Raw genomic sequence first — 26,099 nt, forward strand, 5'->3', positions numbered from 1 at the left:
TTTTATAAGAAACAGTATCGGACAAGAATGCTCAGAGAAATACATGTTTTTGCTTGGCATACTCTCCTTTATCACCACACATTATTCTAATGACTGTAAGCTTGTGGCTGCATTGGCTGAGGAATCATAAACAGACATTTCCAAGCATTTTCACACTGTTTTGAATATGCAGATTTGAATGATAACAGGCCATTTCAAAGGTAGAATGAGCCATAGCATTCTTAATTCACATAAAATTGATCTATGCATTTTTTTTTAAAAAAAAGTTGTATTTTCAAAGCTGTGTTTTGGATTGCTGTTACTTTGGATGAGAAGCTGTAAGACCAGAGAGAGGTTGGGATGAAAGCTACCATGTCCTGTTTCACAATGTTTCACTTTCTGAATTGCAGTAGCCTTCCCATTAAAGATCCTCACATAGACAGTGCCTCTCCGGTGTATCAGGCTGTGCTTAAAACTCAGAACAAGCCTGAAGATGAAACCGAAGACTGGGGTCGCCGTTCTGCCAATCTGCAGTCTAAGTCTTTCCGCATCCTTGCCCAGATGACTGGAACGGAGTACAGTAAGTCAAATAACAAAACATCCCCCTCATCCTGATTTTAGATTCACGTCTTTATTTTCTTACCTGAGTATTAGCAACTGCTATGCAAGGAAGACTCACATCCAGCTTGTAGTCATTGTCAGTGAGGGCGAAGACTGGAGAACTCTGTATCTAACTTGAGGGAACTAGGAAATCAGTGTTCAATCTCACCTCATGCTTTTTGGAGAAAATTCTTTGATCTGCCAGGGTTCTCACCATAAAAATATAACAGACGATACAGTAAAAGAGCATTTGGGACCCCATAGTTCTTCTTACAAATTAAATCAAATCTCTGCAGTGTAATCTTTCATTTTCCAGCAGTCTAGACGTACAAAGCTGTCCATTCATTAGAAGAAAACATAAACAACTTACGTCTCTTGTAACAGTCTTTTATGGAAGTGACTTCTGGAGGTCAAAAAAAGCATGGACCACCATTTGTATTGAACCTATGGTTCTGCCAGCCCCGTTATCTAAACCTAGGTCTGCTATGAATGTCATGGGAGCTTGAACTTTGTTGCTTGTGGCCTATGGAAATGTTTTTTTCTGACCACCTGGTACTAAACTCAGAGCTTGTTTCTGATCTAGAGAGAAGGAAGTTCAGGGACCTTTCCCACATCACGGGGAAATACTTAGTATTTCCTCCTCACATGAATCTGCTGCTGCCTCTCATGCTTTCCTACAAAACAGCAGGCCCTTTCTGTAGAATCATTGCCTACAGCTGTGAAACACTGCTAATAAATGAATGAGAAAGTAGTTGTAATAGCTACTTTCCTAGTAACATCCTTTGTCCTGGCTCTAGGGAGCTGTTCCTCTTCATGCTGTTCTTACGAAATCCACTGCTGCAAAGTCAGCGTGAATGCACCTTTAAATAGGCTTTTGATATGTTTCTAAAGAACTTATCATCCTAAAGCCACTTCTTTCCTTCCTTCCTTTCTTAACTGCAACATTTTTTTGCCTGCAGTGCAAGATCCAGATGAAGAAGCCCTGAGGAGGTCAAGGTAGGCAACTCCCTGTGAAAAATATGGCTTTCTCCTTACTGATAACCAAATAATGTTTTAAAACAGCATTAAAGTTGAATGTACATTATCGTCTTTTTGTCTTAGTCTAATACATTTACTTAAAAATCACTAAAATTAAAATGCTATTAGTGAGAGCCATTTGAATGAAAAGAATAACAAATTAGCATGTTTTCAGGAAAGATGGTGCAAAATTCTGAAGTGTGTATTCAAATCTGAAAGCTTTCTGCACATGCAACTTCTGTGTACTTTACTGGGTATGTGAATGCAGTGAGTTCCTAAGACCAAGCCCTGTGTAACTACTTGATTGTGTAACTGGATGAAAATACATAATGTTGTGATAGCACTGAAATTTGTGAGCAATTTATTTGGATGACCCTGTGATTGACATTTTGATTCTCCTGAAATGATACAGTAAAGGAGTTGTTTCCATCCATATCCATAATTATTTGCATATGTTTTCTTTGGAATAAATACAACCCAAATTTGTAGAATATGGAAGCACAGGACTGCTTTTGCTAGTGGATAAACGTATTTGTTTAATATGATCTACCAAAACCACTGAAAAAGTGGATATGTTCAGAGATATAATAAGGAATTAAAGATTTATCATCATCTTATGTTGTCCTACAGGAAATAGATTTATTAGAGATTCTTATGTTGAGCTTAAAAACTGCAGTTGAATCGGAGTATCCTGCATGCAAGCCTGATTTTCTGTTTGCATACTTCAAATCTCTGTATCATGTTAGCTACTCTAAGCCTCTGGCTGGGTTTGTGATGTTAGATACTCAATCCACTTTCACTTCTTTTTTTTTTTTTTTTTTTTTTTTTTTTTACTGCCATGTGGCTTCTATAAAGGTTTTGAGCTTTTGATCACAGTGCAAGTTACAAATGTTGAATCAGTGAGAAAGATGTCTGTCATCTTCCTTGTGAAAATACAAGTATGCTTTCAGTTTATGTTTGCTATAAACCTTCCATTGCAGTTCACCAAAGTTCATGGCTAGGTGCCTGAACATCAGGCTTGACATTACATCCCTCAGGGATTTATTTCTTCCCTCAAATGTGCAAGCCTAATTCTTATTAAATGTATTGTGCATTATCTGTTTTGATGTAATAGCACACATCCAAATCCTTATTATGATGTGATTTAAAGTGTTGTGCTGAACTTAACAGTCCCCTGTACACATCAGAGAGTAATATGTTGTTTTAAAGAAATAATCTTTCTAGCTGTAGTCTGTGGCTTTGGAAAATACTAGATATTGGAAACTTAACATGGTAACAGATACGTTGAAAATAATTATCTACTAACACACCAACATGTGTAAATCGCACATTCTATTCAGTGTAACTTAAAGTACATGACTACATCCACTGTGCTTTGTGCATTTTCTGCCATGTTGAGGTATCATGGTGTTACCCTTTTTTTTTGTTTTTCACAAGGAGAGTTATGGTTATGGGTATATTTAGGCACAGCTATATTACCTGAAGTGGTTTAAGGGCGTTCATTGGTAGTAGAGGCAGGAGGGAACATATGCTAGGTAGTTCTATGGGTACAGTGCAATTGGCATGAGCTCTGGTGCAAGGAATGAAATGGGGTCTCCCTTCTACCTAACTGGTAGTGCTTGCCCCATCGTGGTGGCTTGGTACCTACCTCAAATGTTGCACATACTCCACTGCAGATTTCGTAGCAACAGCCCTAGTTACGCGTGCATCCATCATATACTACGCTTTGAGGCCTATAGGACCCCTTCTGTTTAACCTTTCGGCAAGGCCCCCGCCACTCTTGATTTTGTAAAGGATGGAAGGACCTGTGTCAGATGCACAGAATCCATGCTTTAACTCTAATCTTCCAGCACCATGATGGAGTAGAAACTCCTCTTCAGTATCTACTCCAGGCAGCCTGTACAACCACACCTTTCTCCATGCCTGCAGTTTAGGATCACCTGGAAGGCTTCCTGGGCTCCCGAAAGCAAAAGGTTTCCATGGAACTGTGGAACCTAAGTCTTGCCAGATTCAGCGTTGCATTAATCCCATGCTGTGCTGGCATTCTGGAAGAATCCTTCATGTTCCAAAATTTAAACTGCCAGAGATTTCACTGTGTGGGGAATTCTGGTCTCGGGGCATGCTGTGAGGGATATGTCCCTGGTGCTTTCTCTTGTCTCTTTGTGTTGGCTCTTCAGTGTAGTCAGCAAGAACTGCATGAAATGGTGAGCAGGTTTCTTCCAAACACTTGGGGGGGGGGGGGAAATTGAAAACAAACAAAAAACCATGTAGCTTATTTTTGGCAGAACTGTTTTACACAAAAATAGTCACTTCTAGATTTCTGCTTCTAACTTCATGACATGCTCTGAGCAGAACCCATAAAGCTTGGGAATTTTCAGGTGGCAGAATAATCTTTTCAGTTAATATTAATGAGCTAATTGCATGACTGTCCTTTGCTCATGCTACTGCTATTTTGAAGGCACACATAAGATTATAACTTGCTATGAAAACTTTCCATTGCTATTGTGCTGATTGTTACGGAATATTTTCCGGAGAGATGGTATTCATTTCAAGCCAAACAGATGTTTCTGAATACCTTTTCCTTGAAGGGAGGGGTATATCTTTAAAGCAGTAAGGGAATTCTTAAATTTCAGGTAAGACCTACTGTAGCTAGTGTGCTCCCATGTAACTTGAAAAAATGCCATCATGAAGTTTCACCATTTCAGCTAGGAATACTTTACATCTTTTAATTACTTAAAAGCATAAAAAATAGTTTGAGAAGTCATACATCAAGACTCCGTTAGGACTGTTACTTGCATGACACTGTTATTAGGAACAGAAGACTAAGAAATATCAGTGAATTTGTTGGCATTTACTCTGTTTATTGTTTCATGCCTTCTTCAGCCTGAGGAGTAAAACCAGCCCAGTCTGTTCATTTCTGTTTTTCTGGTTTCACTCTCAAGTTCTGCTATGTTAACAAAATTGTCTTGCATTTTGGGTGTAAATAATGAGGGGAAAATTACCTTGTTTGCAGTGAATAAGATAAGTTTTGCAAATAACAAGAACATTTTATTTTCCATTCTGTTTGATATACTTCTTCTTGACTGTGCTCTCATCCACACCCTCCTCCTTACTTTTATTTACAAAACCTGAATTTAAACTATAGAACATATAGAAAAAGATTAAATCCTGACAGGTGCTTACAGCTTGCTTGAGTGCCCCAGTCTGCAGTCAAAGGTAGCTAGGGGTGTTCACAGCAGGTGGCCAATACTTCACAGAACTGTGCTTTGAAGATCCCATGATATTCTGCTTTTTGACACAAATGACCAGAAATATTTATGCAAATGTCAAGACTTATACTCACCTATGCTGAGAAAAGCTACAGAAAAGTACTGCTGAAACCTATGGCTGATGGTCCTTACAGGAAGGACAGCAGGATATATATAGGCTGACCTAGGTATTACAGAATGGAAAATATTTGCATTAATTTTGCTGTTGTATGGAATTAACTTTGGTCAGTTGCGGGGGAGGGAGGGAGAAGCTGAGAGAATCTACTGGCAGGAAAACAAGGGGATTACACTGCATTTCTAGCAAAAGCAGCCCTGTAATACCAAGCACAAGTCAAAGAATATGAAGTTATATCAAGTTATTTCTCAGAAATGAACAACTGCAAAAACCCTTCATACATGGTTCAAAAAGGATCACACAGCCTTCTTTGTGCTGATTCGAAAGCCGAGGAAAAAATCCAAATAAATTGCCGTTGCCCTAGTTATAAGGCAGGGGAGTGGTAGCCATGGTCCCTAACCCCTTTCTTTCTCCCTCCTTTCTTTCTTCTCTCTGTGTGTATGTCTCTCTCTGTCTCTGTCTTTCTTTCTCTCTCTCTCTTTCTTCACGCCACAGGGAAAGGTTTGAAACGGAACGTAACAGCCCACGCTTTGCCAAATTGCGCAACTGGCATCACGGCCTCTCAGCGCAAATCCTTAATGTTAAAAGTTAAAAGCCCACATTTAGCAGGCAAATACACGAGACAGAGAATTACACTAAAAAATTAACTGCTGTCCTGAGTTAGGGCCTAAGAGTGTCGCACACACAGAGAAAACACTTACTGCTAGGGACTTTCTCGGAGTGCCTGTCTTCTGTAGATATCTGTTGTTAGCCTGTTATCTATTCACTGTCACCAAAAGTAAAGCTAATGATACACCCAGCTCATGTTCTTCATTATAAAGTAGATTAGCTTTTGTCCTTTACTATATCAAATATAACTCAGTATACAAGAAAGCATTACTATGGTACTCTCTTGACTATGATTCTAGAAGAAAATTAGAGGGAAGTTATGGACAGTATTTCTTTAGGGGGAAGAGGAATGAGACTTACTGAGTTTTACTGCTGTAAAGATAATTAAGTAGGAGAAAGAAAGATGAAAAGGAAAACTGACTGAGCCTGGCCTAGACTTTGCTAAATGTACAACATACTTTGCATAGCTGAATGATGCCGTTTGAAATAAGATATTAGCAATGTGAAGTTATATTTCTTCAATATATTATACTGGTAGAAGTCATTTGCTGAAACCATTGCTGTAAGTTTTCTGTTGGAAACCTGAATTTGTCATTATATGAAAGCTAGAGATAGATAGCTGTGGTTGCTCAGGATCTGTGAGAAAATTACTTTTGCTAGAGGTGATTTAGGAGTGAGAAGAATATATAGTACTACTGGTGCACTGAAGTTTTTAGAAGCATCTTGTAAGTTTTAAGGAATATGTTGCCCATTCTGTATTGCTCTTGTTTTGACCCACATTTTTTCTGTATATAGCAGCATGCTTTATCTGAAATAAAAGGTTTTAAAACTAAAATAATTATGTGCCTGTTTTACACAGTACTTTATTCTGTTTTAAACCAATAACTGCTTCAACTGACTACTGAAAGAAGAACTTTTCTTTCCACAATAGGAAATTTAGTCAAAAAGCTTTCCTCTATTCAGTATCTATCAGTATCTATCCAGTAATTCTTACTGACCTTTAAGTTATCTGAATTGGAATAAACCTGACAAAGCAGTTGAAAGGACAACAACAGAAATGAACAAATATTGTACTAGGTGTGAATGAAAACAAAGCCTAATTAATACATGTCAGATGACAACCTATTACTAATATCATTTAGTATTTCCATTTGAATAATGTGTGTTCTCTGGCAATAATTATTAATTTGTGCCCATGGCAAAGGCTCTTGAGACATTGCTGGTGCTTAGAATGGGATCTTTTTGTTTCAACATTACAACAATGCTTTGCTTTTAAGCTGTGTCAGTCAAGATATGGCAAACCTATACCAAAGGCCCCCAAATATTTCTATTTTCTGTTTGAAGTACAGCAAGAGCAATGTCACTTCCCTTTCTAGTTTATGCTCTGATCATTAAAGGAAACAAAAAAATGCAACTAAATTAAACTGATTGTGGTTTCCATAGAAACAGTTGATGTTAGCCTTCAACAATCTGCCTTAGGAGTCCTTAGCATTGATTGAAGCAAAAGTTTCTGGTGGTAAAACACTGGTCTCTGCAATGGAAGGTTGACTTTGTTGGCAGCCCGGCCTACAGCCCTCAATATTTTGGGGGTTTTTTTTCATTAACATCCATAAACTGCAAATTAGGTACCTTTACCTGGTAGCAGTAATTCTGTTCAAAGAGATGAGTGCATGAGATTAGATTGAAACTCTTACACTTCTTGCTGCTTCCAAACATCCGAAATTTATATCAGCAGTCCATACAAGAACAAAGTTCTTGCAAACTTCCATTGTTTTTCTGTGTTATAGAAGGAAGGAAAAGCTACCGTTCTTGGAGGATTTTGCATGAATCAGCCAAATACTGGAGTGTTTAAAGGGAAAAAAAATAATCTAGGTATCATACTTTAAAAAAAAAAGTAATTTTTTAATATTATTTAAGAGTACATGAGCACTAGTTCCTTCTAAAATGCATTTCACTTTTCTTAGATAAGGACCATAGCAATTCAGTAGGCATGCCATTTAATATACAACACTCATTTACATTTCCCTTATGGGAACACAAACAGATTCTGATCACGCCATCTTATTAGTGCCTGTGGAAAATCAGCATAACTGCATGAAATAAGAGCAACATTTTAACTTTTCCTGAATATTGCTAAGATCAAACTTTGGTTCAGAGTGAGAGAATTTTATTTATATATGGGAAATTTTGATAGAACTTAAAATATCAATAGGCAATTAACTTTTTTCATAAACATCAAATGTACGTAAATGTAAGTAAAAAATCTTGCAGTTCTAATTTTCAACCAAGTTAAATGGTTTTCTGAATAAGTAATAATACAGTGTTTTCACTTAAGCAGGAATTGTGTATCCTTAATGTTTTATGAACATAATACAGATACTATTTGTTTCAAATAGTCCTAGTGCATGTACTATAATGGAAAAGAAAATGTCTAGACTATATCTCAACATTTACACTTAAATGTTTTTTTAAAGGTATTTTTTAATAATCAGAAAAGCATCGTTTGATCAGATATGTAATTAATACAGATGTAATTAAGCAGCCCCTTTCCCTTAGCTCTGCTTCAGTGGATTTAATGATAAAAATTCAGTGCATATAAACCATGTGATCTGATAGAGAAATAGTTTTAATCCTTTTTTCCTGGAGGATACAAAATAGAATCTAAACACTTTCCAAGCTTGTAGAATTTCAATTCTTTAAGTAATTACAGAAAAAAAAAAAGTAATAGGAAAAAAATCTTCAGTAGCTGGTAACTTTTGGAACTTCTGCAATGATAAAAGACCTTTTGTGAAGGTGCTGTCATTAATCCCTAAGGCAAGAGTGTTTACTACAGCATATTTCTACTGCTTAGTCCAGTCCATCTCAAAAAACTCTCCCAAGTGATGGACTTTGTTAATTGAACTGTCAGTCAAGTTTTTCTATCCCGTTTCTTCTTTATATTTAGACTAGTAACTCCTTAATTCTTACTCCTCAAAAAATCTGCCTTTATGTTGTCATGGTGATCTTCAAGCCCAGAAAATGAATGTTACAGATCTTTCTTTATATAACTATTAAGAGGCCTTGTTTTTTCCCTCCTGAGTAGGAGGCAGACTTTCTGAAAGGTGGAGAAATTGGGCTGGATTTGTCATTCTACTACATCTCATTGCTAGAGAGTGTAGCAGACTTAGGCCTGATAAGAAATCATTAACAGCTTTAAGAAACCACTAGCTTTGTTCTAGCGAAAGGTCAAGTCTGGCCTGGTTATACCCTATTCTTGATATGTCCAGGCTTATCTCACTGTTGCTTCTGGTTGACCAATCCCTTCTTGCAGTGTTTCTTGACCACTTGCAGACATCTGCTGTTTTGCCTAGGAAAATTAGCTTCAGTTAACGACAGTGAGGCTTAAAATAGGTTCCTGACTGAAGACTCGATGAGTCATGTAATGCTTTAAAATAGCACTGATGATAGGCAGGTGTATCTGTCCCACGATGAATATATTTTGAACCATAACTGTTCTGCTGAGCAGAGGACAATGGTTGGTGACAATACTGTTTTCTAAATAGCCTCTGTGCCAAAAATCAAGTAAAACGCAGGATGTGGACAGTGATATTAACCCCTTGCCCTTCCCAATATTGCCAGTAAAGCATAGTGTTATAAGCATTTAATGAAGACACAGCAAAGCTGATGCCAGTAGGAAATCAAAACCAAAAGGCCTTCCAGGTAAATCTGCTTGTCTGGTTATGACACAGGGAAATGCTCATTTTCTGCTGTGGTATAAGACCGTTTGATCTAAACTAACCTGTTTCCTGAATACTGCTGTCTTGCCTTCTACTCAAATGGTCTCCTCCTCACCTCCTACAGCGCTTAGTTTGCAGCAGGAATACTGACTGCATGCAGTGTGTGCTGATGGGACCTGGCTAGTGTGTGACCCTAGGAAAGCAGGCATGAGAACTTGACCTCTCTTCCTTTCATGCATGAAAAAATTACAAAAGGAAAAAGGTTCTGTGGCTCCTTCCCTTGCCTCCCTCTTTTCACGCCTGCCTGCATGGGAAGGAGAGTAAGTTTTTGCTATGTAACAAATATAGAGGTCGCTTTCACCTCATTGCCGTTTCGTTCTCATTATGCACAGCTGTGTGGAGTATATCTTCAGTAGCAGCTATTTTAGGGACTACTTTATCACTTTTGAAAAGTCCAACTCTTGCGTATCACAGAGCTGTCTGAAGCATTCTTCAGGGGCAGAAGAGGTGACACCATTTTTTCATTTGTGCACTCAGGTTCTCACAGGGACTAAGTTGATTTTGTGGCTTCTTTTGCAGTGTCTACCATGAGTTTCAGTGACTGGGACTATTACATGTATCAAAAAATACATGGATACTTGCAAAAAAATTTAGTTTGCAAAGTTAAAAAGCTAGAATTTTGGTATGGTACATGGTAGTACCAGATAATGACTTTAATCAGTTAGCCTTTAATCAACAGCTTTCTGCAATATACACGTAAATGAATCAACTAAAATTTGCTCTCAAGCACAATAACATTCTTTGCTCTACTGCTGCTTATCAAAGCCATCTGACACCTCCAAGACAAGCTAAGGCACCTTAATCCCCTTCCTTCATTTGCCAGAACTTCCGATGATCAGCATTGCTGACCTGCTCAATTGCCAAAAACTTCCTATCTGTGTGCTAATCGGATTACCAAAATCCTTTTGAAAGATAGACCTTATTTTTCCACGACAGGCCATGAAATAAAGCAGATTTCTATAGGTACCTTTCTCATTTAAGGAACATAACTGCAATAAAGACTAATAAGCACATCAGTTTAATATATTCTGATCCCCACTTACCTTTTAGCACCTAAAGAGTGACAAAAACAGAGGAATAGTGAAATAACTCAATTGTCTCTATGGAATTCTGAGTGAAACTAGAAGGGAAAATTGATCAAACATAATGTCTTTCTTCCCCCAAATACTCCTGAAAGTTCTGAGGGAAAAATGAATTTAGAGATCATAAATTCCTTGTTTTCAAGCCAGTTCTCTGTAGAACCAATTGATCAAAGATGGTGACCATAAGGTATAGTGTAACTGCTTGAATGTACTCACTTAAAATTGGAAAAGTGAGGCCTCCAAAAGAAATCAGCAAATACCATGAAGCTTTTCTCAAAATAGTTCATAGAGAAAGTAACACATAAGCTAACAGAGCTTGTTAAACCTCAAGATTCAGTTGGGGGAGGGGGCGGGATGCGTGTGTACTGACCTTTATTTAACATCTTGTCTTTACCATCTCAATCTGCTGCATGTTCCTGTCCAGCAGTTAACTTTTGCATGGGCAGAAATTAACATCACTTTCATTCCTACCGTGCAACGTTTGAGATTCTCATATGCATCCTTCCGCTGATGTCCATGGCTAACCACGATACCAGTGCACAATGCTACCTCTCTCTCTCAGTACTCCCTTGCATTGCCTTCAGTCCAACAAGGAAAAAGCAGTTCTTGCATGTAGCAGTCTTTCCCACAAGCACGTGTAACCAACCCGGAGGTACTCAGTTGTGGTCTGTGGATCATCAGACTGGCTCACAGAGCTTTGTTTAGGGTGAGCTGGAGAACTGCCTGATAGCATAGCAGTGGCACTGCTTCCTTTTATTCTGCTTCTAAATTGCATTAATGTCAGCAAAATTACCCTAAATACTAATAACTTCCTAATAGCTCATTTCCACGTAAGCACTTTTCTAGTTGACCCAGAATGTTATATGATTACAAAAGAGAGAGAGGGAAGGTAAGAAAATCCTTAAGAGAATTTATGAAATAAAATGTAATCTGCATTCTGAAAGAATGACAACTGCTCTAATTCATACCACTTATTTGGTTTGGGAACCGAATAGAAGAGACACTTTAGTCTATTTCAGATGCAGCTTCAAACTTAGGATAATACCATGTAGAGAAAGTATGAATTTTCCTATCATCGGTGTGCACAAATTAAAAAGTAGCTCTAAAAACCTACCAGCTGAAATTGAGATCTATGGGTTCTTGTTCTTCTCTCGGCTTCCCTGGAGAAAAGTGAAGTCATGATGAGAAAGAATGCTTCAGTGAAGGGGGAATAATTTATTGGTGTACAATACCCAAGCTTGTTGTGCATTGGTTTTGTCTATAATAGTCACAAATACAAACTGAAAAACTGGATCCTGTGTTCAGGTGCCTGGTGGCAGATACCTGCACTTTACCAGGGGGACTACAAAAAGCTAGAGGGAACCATTCAGGTAAATCCAACTGCACACTTAAGGCCAAGATAGGGAATAATTATCTGAAATAGCCCAGCTCAAATTGTACCACATACTTAGAATTTTGCAGGTTTTGTTCTTATTAAAGTGATGTGTTTACCAATAAGATAAATTAGAGTACATATACTTGCATGCCCAATACCACTATGTCAGTCTTGGAAAAGAGTTATCTTAACTTTCACCAACACCGATGCTGCTGTCTTTCCAGCTGCATTTATTATTTGACTGTTAAATATAACAGCATACCAGTAGATGCCACTAAAATGCATCCACAGAAGGTATTTGCTTTGGGTTTAGTGAGCTGCTTTGAGTTCCATACTACTTGCTGAGAATGAGTTGCTGGTTGTTTTTTCTTCCACTGAATATATGATAATGCTTTTCCTGTTCTGTGGCACTGTCTGCACAAACCAGGATACCTTCTGGGAGAGACGTATCTCCCTGTTTTGGAAAGCAGACATACTAGTAGGATATATTGCAATTGTTTTGGCGTGGGCTGCTCACATTCTTAACTACAGTGGCTGAAAAAGAGAGACTAGCTCTTCTACCCCTCTGTTTTCTGATCCTCAGCTAAAGTTTTAACTAAACCAGCATGATAGTTGTCTTCTGTCCTCTCCAGTTAACTGCCTATGATTTCTTTGTATGTCTTATGGTGTCTTTGTTAAAATAACAAAAATATAGCTTGGGGAAAAAAAAGACAAACAATCTCAATAATTTTGTATTTATCTGACCATGGAAAAATTCTCAGCTGCAAACACAGAAAGGTAGGAATAGCCTCACTGGAACAGAATAGCAGTTAATCTAGCTCAATGTCCAGTTTCCAACAGCGTCAGCATCTCATGCCTTTGAGACAAAAATGTTTGGAAGGCAATTATGAAATAGCTTTCACACAACTTTAGTCCCAGTTTTGGGTTTTTAAAATTATTTTGTGACTTCTTAAAAGGAAAATTTATTTGTAGGCAAATACATTTATGTAAATATAAGTACATGTTAGGATGAAAGCTATTATATGTCTAATAAGAACAAGTCCTGCAAATCCACAATATACTACTAGAGAAACAGAATTTTTAATTGTAATCTGTAAGTCTTAATAACTATTTAATCTTTGATAAAAGGCCAGTATATATCTGTCAGGTTCTACAGAAGACTATTGGATGATAAATACATGAAAATACTGATAAACTGAATAGTAATATTTATTTAAAAAATCCATAATCTCTTATTAAAGAGCGTGAGCTGATATTTTAAATACTCAGTTGGGATTCAGGAGAGCTTATTTTAGTTCTTTGCCCTACTGTGGACCTTCTTTTTGACTGTGAGCAATTCTATTAAGTTTTAGTTCCTCATCTGTAAAATGAGAAAAATAGTCTTGCTCCATGAGAATATGGAGGGGAAAAAAAAATCAATTATAGTATTCACTTATTGCTTCAGTTCTGAAAGACAGGGAAGAGTTGAAGGACCATGTGGTCTCTCGGGATGCCTAGTGTTCCTTATGTTATCAGATCTTCATTACAGTTAAATGATTCTGTCTCTACAACACTTTAATGGAACAGAGAGGAGCTATTCAAGAGAGAGAATCTAGATCTGTTATTTTCCAAGGAGAAGGTAGATGGAAGGTGCACAAGCTCCCCATCTCGGGTCACCTGTTACATGTACATGTTTGTTTGGGAGTATTTTACATTTGGTTTCCAAAAATAAAATAGAATAGGAAAGTATTCCAATGTCCAGTACATACAGTTCAGACTCATTTATTGGAAACTCTGAAGTTTCTTCAGGCTCTTTTTAGTATCCAATAGCACGCACAAGCTTGGCTTGCAAATGAGTTTTACGTTTCGTTACTCAAACTATTATAATTCTTGCTAGTGTGTGGGAGGGAAAAACTCTATCATTTCATTCATTCTGTCTTTATGACCCTATCATGTAGCATATTTTTATGAGAAGGAAACATTTCATAATTTCTATTGTATAATATAATGTGTAATTGGGAAGACGGTATACGGCATAAATAAATCTTCTTTGAGTTATATGTCCAATATTTAATAAAATCTGTGGGAGTTGCACTGTTCTCTCAGAACAGTCATTGACTAAGGCCTTTCTATCAAAAGCCATTCCAGCTGGAGACTAAAAGGGCTGTGGACAAAAACCCCATTAGTATTAAATCTCTCCCAGATAGCTGAAAACTACTATCTACTACTGTCAGTTGTTTGAGCAGCCAGTGTAGCCACAGAGATACAAACTGCTCATAATATTCTGAGCCAAATTCTTTCATGTTGTGAAGGTATCAGCTTCACTGAGCCTGCCCCAGGGATGTATTTGACTCAAAAGTAAAAATAATTCTGCATTTAGTTAGCAAAAAATGTTTGATTGTAAAGGCTGAAAATCCAATAGTCTGTTCCTCAAAGTGCGAGTATTGCCCATAAGAGACACATCTATCTGTTCGTGAGCCTTTCTCACTGTTAGCCAAATGGGAATGACTCCTGTTCACTGGGAAGAGAAATAGTCCCTGGAAGCAAAACCACGAAGAAGTATTGTGTGCCTTTGAGCTCATCTTTCCCTTTACTCTCTGCCTTTTTCTTTGCTTTATTCTGTGGAAGTATGTTTACTATACTTCTCTCTCTCTTTTTAACCTTCACAACTCCCCTGCCATTGTCGCTCAACATTAGCCTATACTTGTACACTCATGGAAAAAGCTTTCGTGAAATCCTGACCTCAAAGTCAAGTGACATTTTTCTGCGTTCTTCAGTATAGCCACAGCTAGTGGAGCAGAAAAATTTGGACCAGATTAATAGTAACAACAGAGGCCTAGTGCTGCTTCTGCCTGACCCCACCTGCCTGCCTTTTGGTCTTGACTGTAATTTCTCATAGAATATTTGGTAACACTGGAAATAAACAATGCTTTATTCTTGTCAGGCTGTGACTGTGGTTTTTAACATTCTCGCATGATTATGCCTCTTGGTATACTAACACTTCAAACACACCCCACCTCCACACACCCCCCGCACAGTTTCTAATCCATCCTCCTCTACCTTGTTTCATCCTGGCTTTCCTATACCTGACGTTCCAGTGAACTCATGGCTTGGTTACCGTAAAGATAGTGTTTGGTTTCTCATTGCTTTAGAGTGGTGAACCGATTGATCTTATTGGGGTATTTACTTTCAAGACAGGTTCTTCCATTCTGACCATAAATGCATTCTTAGTCAGCCACCCACACCTGAGGATCATTTCAGATCTGCTTCTGGGTTTGAAAATCTGGCTTCAATTCATATTATTTTAGGGGTTACATTTTAGTTAGAGGTTTTAAAAATTGGTAGAGAGCACCTATGCCCAAACCTTTGCTGATGTAAACCAGACTGGTTTTTAGAACTTTATTGCAGCTAAACTAAGGAAGGAGTATGTGACTGTACTTATATACATATGTGTGCATACATAAACACAGATAGAAATATATGAACTACTAATTATGTGGAAAATATTAAGAAAAGCCATCCTAACATAATGTAAGGTAATGACTGCATCCCAACACATTCACATAAATTAATACATGTATTCCTTTTTTTTCAAAGGACTTTTCAGAAAGAAGGTTCAGTTGGGTAAATGAGGACATTTGCTTTGTGTTTCGTAAACCAAGAACCCAGTTAAGAAAAATGTTCTCATCTGGCATACTTCAACTTTAAACATGTTGAAATTTCAGCTCAATTCCTTAAATCGGAAAGGACACAACCAGCCACTAAATTGCTAAATATTCAGACTATCTTACATAACTGAGTTTCAACTTAGGAGTCTAAGGTTGAAGGATTCTATTCTTAATGAGAATACCTATGTCTTAACTTCTTACAGATACACAATTGCTTGCGCTTAAACTGATCAGTTATTTTTGTAAGCATGTATGTGTCTTTACAGAATAACAGCCTAATTCTCTACACTGAAATTGAGGCTGACTTACTCCTTACCTCAACAAAGGAATGATTTCACATGTTTCTAGTCCAACTTAGATTGAGAAAATTAGTACTTACTTGGATAGGACAGAGAATTTTTAAGTGATGCCAGACACACATAATCCATCTTGTATGAGACTTTTGTTAACCATTTAACTGCTTATCACTTCAAAATATTGGATCCTGGAGGACTGCCCAAGACTGATTATTTTTACTGCTTGGAGGTGGCATCAGAATATGTTCCGCCAGAATATTCTTGACACTTTCTTTTAAGAGGGAATTTAAAGTCAAAACTATGCCGGAAATTGTATACATACATACAATGTCTAATTTGTAACTTAATTTTCTTTCATTTTACTTTAATATCGAAACAAAGTTGTTTGCAACTGAGAAGAAGCATACAGTAAACTTGCATATTTGGTGGGTTTCACTTGGAGATCTGAAGAGTTTCTCACCGCTATATTTATGAGCAACCACTCTAGGATGCTTTTTGCAACCAAACATTTCTTCTCAACCCATCTACTTTCTCCCCATTTGGTTTTTTGGTTGTGGGGGGTTTTTTTGGGTTTTTTTGTTTTTTTGTTCTTTTTTTTTTTTTTTTTTTGCAACCACTGGCAATTGCATTTACTTTATTCATACTGTATCATCCCCTCCTTTCACAGAGATAAGGAAAATGTTTCTGCAGCATCAGAAAACAGGTAATGTTTGCTGTGTGTGTTTGGCTTACCTCCTATTCAGAGTTCACCTCTGCTTTCCTTATATTGTTCTTACCTCAAAACCACAAAAACTGTACACTGAGCAGTGATGAATGTAGAGGTTTCAACTAAGTGGCTTTGTTAGGCATTTCTTTCTAATGTAGTCTTCAAAAAGCTCTGTGAGATGGGGCAGGTAGGGATCACATTTCTTGGAACTTATAAACCTGAAAAATAAGAAGCTTTTATCAAATGTTCTTGAAATGGAGTATTGTCAGTTTGTGATGGAGTTTTAAGAACAATTTCCACTTTAAATTTTGTCTAGATTGTTCAAGATGTTTTTAAAATCCAAATAAGATTATCTTTTTGGTTTTAAGAACATTTATATATCAGATTCTTGCATATCTTTATTAATCCTTGATGGTTTATGACGTTCAAAACAGTATCTCTGTAAGTAAATTCTTTCATTCAAAAGTTGTTTTCTCCCAAAGAATCTCAACACATTTTGCGGTTACATATAGAAATGTATTGTCTTCTATTAGTTCATATACTAAAAAACACAAGTACTGAAACACAGGTACTTCCTGAGTGAATCTGACCAATGTTTAATGGAGCAAAGAAATGCCTTTTATTAGTTTGTCATGAAAAGAATTCTATCTCACTGCTTTCCTCTGTCTTGTTGATTCCTGCCTAAACAACATGCAACCACTTTTTATTTTTGTTTTTCATAAGACTGCTTACTTTTCAACAAAGGTTGCATAGAGTTAAAATCAAAGTGTGAGCGTTATCATTACCAATGACACAACCAATGGCAACTGGCACTTGGAACAGTAGGGAAAATTTATTTTTATTTTTTAAATTAATTATATCAAGAGAATGAACTAAACTCCTTGATTCCTGTATAACTGTATATAAATTAAATTGAAAAAACCAAGAAACACGTTAGCATTTCACTAGCAGTTTCATTTGTGTAACATCATCTACAGGACTATGCAGCTGCTCCACTGAAATCTCTTTTTTATTGTTATTATTTCATTTTATTTTCCCAGGAACAATTTCTGATGTATGACTGGTGTTAGTGTCATACTACATTGCCTTAATCTTGCATGGTTTGTCATACCATAGCTTTTTTCCACCTCCATCATCATCACAGCTCTGCTCTGTGTCCCATTTTGATATTCCTAGCAATGTGGTTTCCAGATTTAACACAAGGTACCTTTTTAATTCTTAAAGCCTTTCCTGTCTTAAGCAGTAATAAACTAATAAGCTATCAAGATTTGTCATGACTTCATCTGCAATATCATGATGATCTCCTATGGCATAAGGAATTGGGGATACAAAGAGAGGACACTGGCTATTTACAGATATAAATCTTCCAGGAAAAAGAAAAGACAGAAAAATAAAGCCTTCATTATTAAGCCTAGACTTAACTTTTCAGTTATGAGGTTCAGCACTTTTGGTTTTTTTTGGTTTTTTTTCCTGAAGGCTTTACTCCATATAAATAATAACTGCTGTCTTAAAGGGCCAGGTATTGGCATTCTAAAATGCTGCTTTATTTGCTATAGTAGGCAGTAAGCACATGTATCTCTGACCACTAAAAAATCAAACAAGCCTTCTTCTATGAAACCATCAGCTGCTTCTGTGGCTGGAATTCTGTCAAATACCTGCTGTCACCTGGGAAATTGGTGATGTGATAATAAATACGTCATTTACAAATCCCCTTGTAATCTTTGTTACCCAGGCCTACAGCTACTCCGCATGCGCCACAGTATGTGACCTCAAGTATTTGGCATCCTCCTAAATCATGCACCGTGGATGCCAACACTGACAATGCTAAGCCAGTGGCTTCCAAGGGGTCTGTGAGGCTTGGAGCGGGTACAAGTCAGAGGGAGGCCAGTTTCGTCACGACTGGCCAGAAAGTCCCTCTTACTTCATCCAGTAAACAAAGGTACACTGCGATGTGTAACTGCGAAACTGACCTCGTTTGGAGCTTTGGAATGGTTTGGCAATAACAAACTCTAACTCCTTCAGACGGAAATGCCCACTGCCTACAAGGCAAGTGTCTAAGTTCTACAAATTCCAGCAACTTCTGGTTCATGTGGGTTTGACATTTTAAGTGGCATTCTTAAGGATCGCACCTACAATATAGAGACAACAGTCATTAAGCACCTTCTGCAGAGAAACAGCAGCTGACACTATTCACTGTATTTCTACAAACATTCCCATATTCAAATGCAAAACTCTTACAGGTTATGTCTTGCTCTAAACACCTTCTCCAGCACTTTTTTTCTACAAATGCTACAATAAGAGATAATTTTTGCCTATTCATTTTTATTTTTGTTCCCTATATTTTCCATTCTTTACAAGAGATCTGTTGGAGGATTTGAAACAAAAAGAACTTCATGTATTACGTAAAGGAGACCAAGTACTGCTTTAATAATCCACTCAATTGTTATTTGGACAGAAAGTCTCAGGACTTTACTGAGAGAAAGAAGTGTAATCTGCGCTTATTTTTTTTAATGTTACGAGTGCGTTTCTTGCTGTGTTTTCTCATTATGGTTGTTAACCATTATTATCCTCTTAACCGCTACTGATCTGTGTTCCTTTTCATGGGTGAAAATCAGCTGAAAAGAGATATGTGTGTTTCTTTTCATCCACGTAACTTACTCACATCGTGCATTTTATGTTTATTTGTTACCACAAATATGGAGATGTTTGAGAACATCCATTTCCTTTGATTTTCCTTAAAATACAAAATATTGTAACATTAAAAACATAAAGAATGACTGTATTAAAAAACCCAAAAAAACAATTCCAAATACATAATAATGAAGCTGTTATAATAGATGATCTGTCTGATAAAGCAGCATTTGCATTTATCAGTTCTTAAAATTACTCTGCACCTGAAGAACTAAAAAAAAAAAAAAAAAGAAAAAATCAGATTTAAAATCTAGAAAGGAGGCAATCTTAAGAAAAAAAGTTATTGTATTTGCATGTCTAAATAAAATTATTTAAAGTCCGTAGTCGTTAAACTAAAAACAGTCAAGTTAGTCCGAGTTCTTTCTATAAAACTGAATAGAGAATTAGTTACCAACTGCTATAATTCATGTAACCAGATATTACCCTCACTTTTAAGGTTATATCTACATCGTTTATATTTATTCCAATTCTTTGTTTTGTTACTTAATATATTCTACCCTGCAGGAAGTTGATCAAGCTTCTAACATTTTGATCACATAAAAAGAACTGTTACAAACAGCATGCAAGATAAAATTTGTTTGTATTTCTTTTACATTTTATAAGGTATTCCAGTATATTTGCATTTATTTTATTTATATGTGTTTGTCTAGTTCAAATCTGTCTCCACAGAGATCCGTGTCTATGCATATTCTTACCTTTTTTTTTTTTTTTTTTTTTCTTTCAAATATATATTACTGAGTATGTGTTTTGGTTAACATTTTGGAGATCATTACGATTAAGTAACTTCACTGTTTTCTTTTATTTAAGGTATGGAGTCTTGATTCTTTTGAAATCTGTAGCAAATTCCCTTTCACATCAGTGAAAATAGAAAGACAGAAGAGGTGAAATCCTAGTTTGTGTTTGGTTTTAGGACATATATTAAGTTCCATTTTTATGTGAAGTATAGTTTCAGTCCTTTCCTGTTTACGAAATTAAAGGTATGTTAAGTAGTAAATTTTGACTCAACACCTTTTAATGTGACAATTCCAGTACCCACTGCAAAAAAAATCCTGTGAGTATTAAAACTCGGTAACAGACTAGCTCGTGATGCATAGCAGTGATATATAATATACAGCTACTCTGTTACATAGTCTATGTAATTGATACTGTATTAGCTAAGTGGAAGAATCTACATCATAATGCAAATGCATCAAGATGGAAAAACTGATCTGAATTTTAAATGCATATTATGATGGACAAACTTTTGCAAAACTGTTGCAAAACTTTTGGTGTAATGATTTGAAAACTAGAATTGCAAACAGGATGAGTATTTTCAAGATCTCACTTGTTATGTATAGAATTGCAGATGAAACTCGTAAGAGAGAAAATACTGGTTTTCTGCTTTTGTTGTGGGTTGCATTCAACTTTGAAATTGATGAGCATAACAACCACACTTCCATTTCAGCTAATCAAGCAGTAAAATATTCAGCTGAAATAAGACACCATCATTTAGACTACTAAACCATACAAGAAGGCGGAGGAGGACAGGGGAAATGGGACAGTCCCTTGAAGAGCAAGGGGTATATCACGAATTCTGAAGTACCAAGCACTCATTCAAGGTCCTGAGGAGTATAACTTGTTGAATCAGTGCTTCTGAGAGAAGCAAAAGAAAATACTAGAATGCCTGAAAGAAAGAGAAAAATATTTGCGCAGTGGCAAACTCGCATAGGAAAAAAGGCTGAGAGAAAGAATGTTTGAGGGCTAAGGTTCAGCTGAAAACCAGTTGTGGAACTGCAAGCTTTCTTTTGTTATTTAAGACTTACTGTGCTCAGGAAAGAATATTTTGGGCATTCTTTGTACGTTGCACAAGAGAATCGCCGAATTCCATCACCCTGATAGGAGTCATTTGTAAGAACCCAGAGATGGGGCAGGATACTTAATCAGTTAGGTCAAAAGAAGTAAAAATATATCCATTATTTTCTTATACAAGAAACATATACAACTATGTCATGTACAGTAATGCCCTGATTTAAAAAAAAAAAAAAAAAAAAAAAAGATGTATTAGTATAACTACTAAAGAAATTTAATCTACAGCACAATAATATGGCATCAAGAAAAATGTCTCTTATGCCTGGGGGACATATGCTTATACTGTCACTAAAGTTTGTGCCGCAAAATAGTGTAATAATCTAAAAAATCAAATTGCAATTAGTTATTTTTCAGTGGCTTATTTGTTCTGTGGATAATAATTAATGAAATCCACAGTAAGATCTGCCTAAACACAAAATTAAGCTTTTTTCTTTTCTTATTTCTCCCCCCTTTTTTTTATCCCTCCCCCCCCCCCTTAATTGTAAATGACCTAGTGGGGGTTTTTTAGGTTTATTGACAAGTGAATAATGAATGTACGTATTATTATTTTTTTGTTGATATTAAGTTCATTTGAAACAGTCAGCAAAGAACTTGAAACTTGTATGTCCACTTAACGATTTGTTTTGTTTTGTTTTTCTTCATTTGAGGTAAGAACTAGTGGAAGACGATAAACTGAACCTCCAAAAGATTGGTTCATTTCTTAGCAGTGGATGGCTTTGACTAAACTATCTTGCAAAGCTGTCTAATAGGTAACTTTGCCCCATTTGTCTATCTGTAAGAGATAAGTAATACTTTCCAAATTTGAGCAAGGCTGAAATATGTTAATGAGCACTGGGTGCTCTGATAGCAGATGATGAAAGACACTAGTAGTTCTGTAGGCTACTAAAATGGCCACAGGATATGAGACTAGATTTTTATTATTATTATTCATTTCAATTAATCTATTTTGCAATCAAATAAAGAGAAAATGAATTAAACATTAATATTTCTCTGCTCCATGTTATCTGCGCCACGATAGCGTGAGAGGGCCACATGGATAACAACTCCTGTTCATCACCCAAGTGGGTTTAAAACTGGTGTAGTAAAATTTTATGCAACACCTTCCCCTTGTATTTTGCTTACTCTTCTATGTGTAAAAAGGCATCTTACTGTTTGATGGGTTGGCCAGTGTAATGTAAGGTGAATTTAGGTCAGAGATGAATGGACTCCTTTTAAACATCTTTCCACTACCTGTATTGCACAAAACTGATTAAACTCAACACAAAACTAAGCTGACTGGATTTCTAGACTCTCAGAACTTGCAGGAAACCTGCTGATACAGGACTATGATAATATCCTTTAAATTGCTTTTCTTCATCTAATTAAAAAGTTTACTCCTAACATAAACTTCAGCTCTAGGAGTAAATATTGGGTGAAATTTATCCAAGTTCAAAGAGTTTGTGACAGACTCTTTGCAACTGTTTAAGTACTGCACGCCACGTTTCCTACCACTGGCTTCAGTGGGAGCAGGACTTAAGTGTGTATAACACCCGGGATAAATTTCAGTCAAGCAGGACCAAAACTGCATTACAGTCTTAACTGCACATCCAAAAAAAGCCTAACAAATGTCTTTTTTTTTTTTTTTTTTTTTTTTTTCCTTTGCATAATTGTGCTTTTCTCTCAGTAACACAGCCTGCTACTATGTTTGCAGCTTCAGGTTCAAACATAGTAGGTTTTATGTTCTACTTTTAAATAAGCACCTTCTGAAGATGCTTCTTGTTTATTTAATTTAACTCTAATTAGTACCCCTGTCGAGCATGCTCCGGTGTCTACCAGTTCTGCCTCTGCTCCTGCACCACATGCTTCAGCACATCAGCCTGCTTCTGCTGCTCAAAATACAGCCAGTCTGATGACACCACCAGCAACCACCTCAGTAGCGCAAGAGTCTTTCTCGTCCTCCTTCCAAAGGTAATGCTTCATTGCTTTGTCCTTTCGCAAATACGCCCCTGTATGGCTCTGGGAAGGCTGCATACACATTCTTAGCTTAAGAATGTAGTATGTAAAACCTGTAGCCTATTTTACATGCTTTTCTACATTTTGGTGTGTTTTCTTATTTTGAAGTACGTTGTTCTTGTTTGCAAAGAATTTGCAAAATAAAACTGCCCTAAAGATGTAGCTTTAAGTCTGCAATACAGCTTATGTTTTCAGAAAGCAAGTCTAGGGTTAAAACTAGACATGGTTTTTCTCCACTTGTAATAAAACCAAAACAACTCCTCGTAATAGTTACAGTGGTTGAATGAAGGTTCTTTTAATAGTGTTTCTGCAGTATGACATGAAATGGAAAATTAGAAAATGTCATTTACTCACATGATTGAGCTTACTGTATCATAGCAGATGACAGTAAAACATGGTGGACAATGAGCAATATGTCAGTAAAACCACATATTTGATTATTGACTTGCTCTGTAAGGTATTAAGTCAATTAATTTCTATTAGATTTATCTACTCTCTTTCCTCTACTGAGATTTAGCTATAGAGCTAAAGTGAGTTTCAAGGAGGTATGCATTCATAACACTTGGGAGTACAGTAGGAGTTGCATATTAAAAGCTGACAGACAGTCTGTGAAGAAATATGTGGGATTTATACTGCTGTCACTTACATTATAGTAATTTTGGAGGTAGTAAGAGTAAATTCCTTTGGTGCATGTTATTCTTTTAGCTTTGTTATTTGCTACATGAATATTCCAAAAAGATGTATATTTTAGCATGTTTTGAAAATCCAAGGAAAAACACGCTTCCAGTAACGTAAACTGCTTTAAATAATTGAGACCTAAGATGTAGTCTGTCTTATCTTAGATTTGTGTAAATGGAATTGGAAATTTTCTCTTGGCTCTACTTCTTGTTTAATTTTTGCCACTTGACTTAAATTATTTATGTATGCCAGCTACTTAGTTTCTCACTTCAGTCAGTTTTTACCTAACCATGACCTACCGGACTCCAGTGACTGTTTTTATTCCAGTACAAGAAAATCAATCATCCAGTGGGCAAAGGAGGTTTGAATAAGGTATTATTCTGTAATTCAGAACTGTGCTGTAAGGCACTTTCACATGAAATTATGCTATGGTTCAAGTAATCTTTATCCCACAGTTGAAACTGTAACATGAAGAAAATGGATTATCTAATATACGCTTCAAAAATAAATGCCTCTACTAAACTATGCATGCCAATGACTTGTGTTTTAAATAGGAGAATCTTTTGTTTGGTACTGCTTCCATATTAAAAAAATTAGCTTCAATTCAGACTCAAACATCTTCAGATCTTGCAGATAAAAACATGTATTGTTGACAAAAGTCCTGTCCTGAAATATTGTCTTTCTTAGTTATCAACAGACTCTGGGTTTAAGATTTGTACATAATGTGTGCATTTTGTCTTGTGTTCTGTAGGAATGTGCTTGGTTGTGCTATTCTGTAAGTCTGCAGATGTATGCTACAGAAAACCTGTTCCTGGTAACTATGCAGTGGTCCTCCTGTATCTGAACTCCGACAAAGCTTGATTCTGATGTCACTATTTTTGTCCCTGTTAAATTATTTTGTACATGCTTTCATGCTTTTACTGTGTCTTCTGCAGAGTGCTTGCAGCCCCCAGCTCTCTTTCACAGCCTAAGCCTTTCCATGGGTCCAAGAACATGTCATTAGCAGCCTCCACTATTTCATCTGCTATCTCATCTCAGTCTAGGTATATTTGTAAAGCTGTCTTCTTTTTCTTCTAACTTAATTTGATTTTATTCTGTATTGCTCTCTCCAGTTTCAGCTTCTTAAGAGATTGGCTTGGCAGAGACTATTGAAAAGCATGATGTGTTTGAAGGAATAGCCTTCTTGCTTTTCTTTCTTTCACATTAAAACCATGCTAGGAAACACCTGAGTTTTAGATTTAGGGTATGTGACCAACAGATCCTTTTGGAACAAAGGTATTTTAGTTGGTTGGTTTGTGCTGGTTTTGCCAAATTAAAATCTTTGTCTAGTGATGCTGGGTGAGAATGACAGACTTTTTTTTTTTTTTCTTGGTGAAAACACAGGATCACAGGAATCAGACCTTCTTTTATTATGCTCTTAATCATGACTAATGAAAGACCACTGATGGGGAAAGGTAGCATCTATCACTAGAAAGAGGGAATGCTGCTGTACTGCCTCACTGCTTAAGCCTTTTCATTGCTTTCATTAACTAACTCAAGTCTCTTGTCAAGACTAACAGAGGAGGAAGCAGTAGATTTTAAGATTTATTATTTGAACACAATCTTCAGAAATAATGAAAAACTGAATCAGCAACACATTTGAGATTATAATTATCCATGTCTGTCTTACCTTGATATAAAAAGGTAGTTAGGAATCACTCAAAGGTGATATTTGAAATGAACAAAGCATGCAAGTTTGAAGGCTAAACATCAAGAATTGTAATGAACTTTCTTGTGAGTATCATAGAAAGCAGCAGTTAAGTGCTACACATAGGTACATACTTGAAAGCATTTTGGTTGGCTTTACATCACTGAAACCAGTGCAAAAATGAAATAGCTACAGAACAGAAGATCAGAAGAGTTCTGAGATTTAGGATGTAAACATGGCTGTTTACAGCCATGGGAACTACATAGTGGATGTAATTCCGGCATGGAGCTGATAAAACATAAGAAATAAAATTAACTGCTGATGTAATTCTGTTTATTTGAGTGGAATTACACTAATTGTAAGTCTAGTTTCAGTTAAACTATTGGTTGGTGAATGTCACCAGAATGTTACCAAGAATAGAAGGTAAGAACAGGTACAAGGGTGTTTACTGCCACTGATATCTAGTGTTATGTATGAGCTTTGAAAATTGCAAAGCGATGACTTATTTAGGGAATTCATTATTCATGAGTGTCCATCATAAAATACCTTAAGAGGACCTAATTTTCACATTGCAAAAATCATAGAATCCTTTAGGTTGGAAAAGACCTTTAAGATCATCAAGTCCAACTGTTAACCTAGCACTGTCAACTCCACCACTAAACAGTGTCCTTAAGTGCCACATCTACATGTCTTTTAAATACCTCCAGGGATGGTGACTCAACCGCTTCTCTG

General features: G+C 36.5%; 1 protein-coding gene and 1 long non-coding RNA gene across 13 annotated transcripts in view; one reads left to right on the forward strand and one right to left on the reverse strand.

The window, feature by feature from the left end:
• The window catches only part of LDB3 (LIM domain binding 3), a 129,801-nt gene that overhangs the window by 77,918 nt on the left and 25,784 nt on the right, over positions 1-26,099 (forward strand). For 3 of the 12 annotated variants that reach the window (XM_049810101.1, XM_049810107.1, XM_049810102.1), the window contains 5 exons: positions 390-559; positions 1,539-1,575; positions 16,433-16,468; positions 22,793-22,957; positions 24,616-24,723. In XM_049810101.1, coding sequence (XP_049666058.1) covers positions 390-559; positions 1,539-1,575; positions 16,433-16,468; positions 22,793-22,957; positions 24,616-24,723 — 516 coding nt within the window. Of the gene's footprint in view, positions 1-389; positions 560-1,538; positions 1,576-5,475; positions 6,398-16,432; positions 16,469-22,792; positions 22,958-24,615; positions 24,724-26,099 lie in introns of those variants that run through there. The other 9 variants (XM_049810104.1, XM_049810105.1, XM_049810103.1 and 6 more) reach the window with 6 other exon arrangements.
• Positions 2,488-18,722, reverse strand: LOC126042659 (uncharacterized). Its single transcript, XR_007507250.1, has 4 exons — positions 18,442-18,722; positions 16,542-16,689; positions 4,940-5,028; positions 2,488-3,788 (listed from the first exon to the last, which is right to left on the reverse strand). It is a non-coding gene; the product is annotated as an uncharacterized LOC126042659 (long non-coding RNA).

Source organism: Accipiter gentilis, chromosome 9, assembly GCF_929443795.1.
Source record: "Accipiter gentilis chromosome 9, bAccGen1.1, whole genome shotgun sequence".
NCBI lineage: Eukaryota > Metazoa > Chordata > Aves > Accipitriformes > Accipitridae > Astur > Astur gentilis.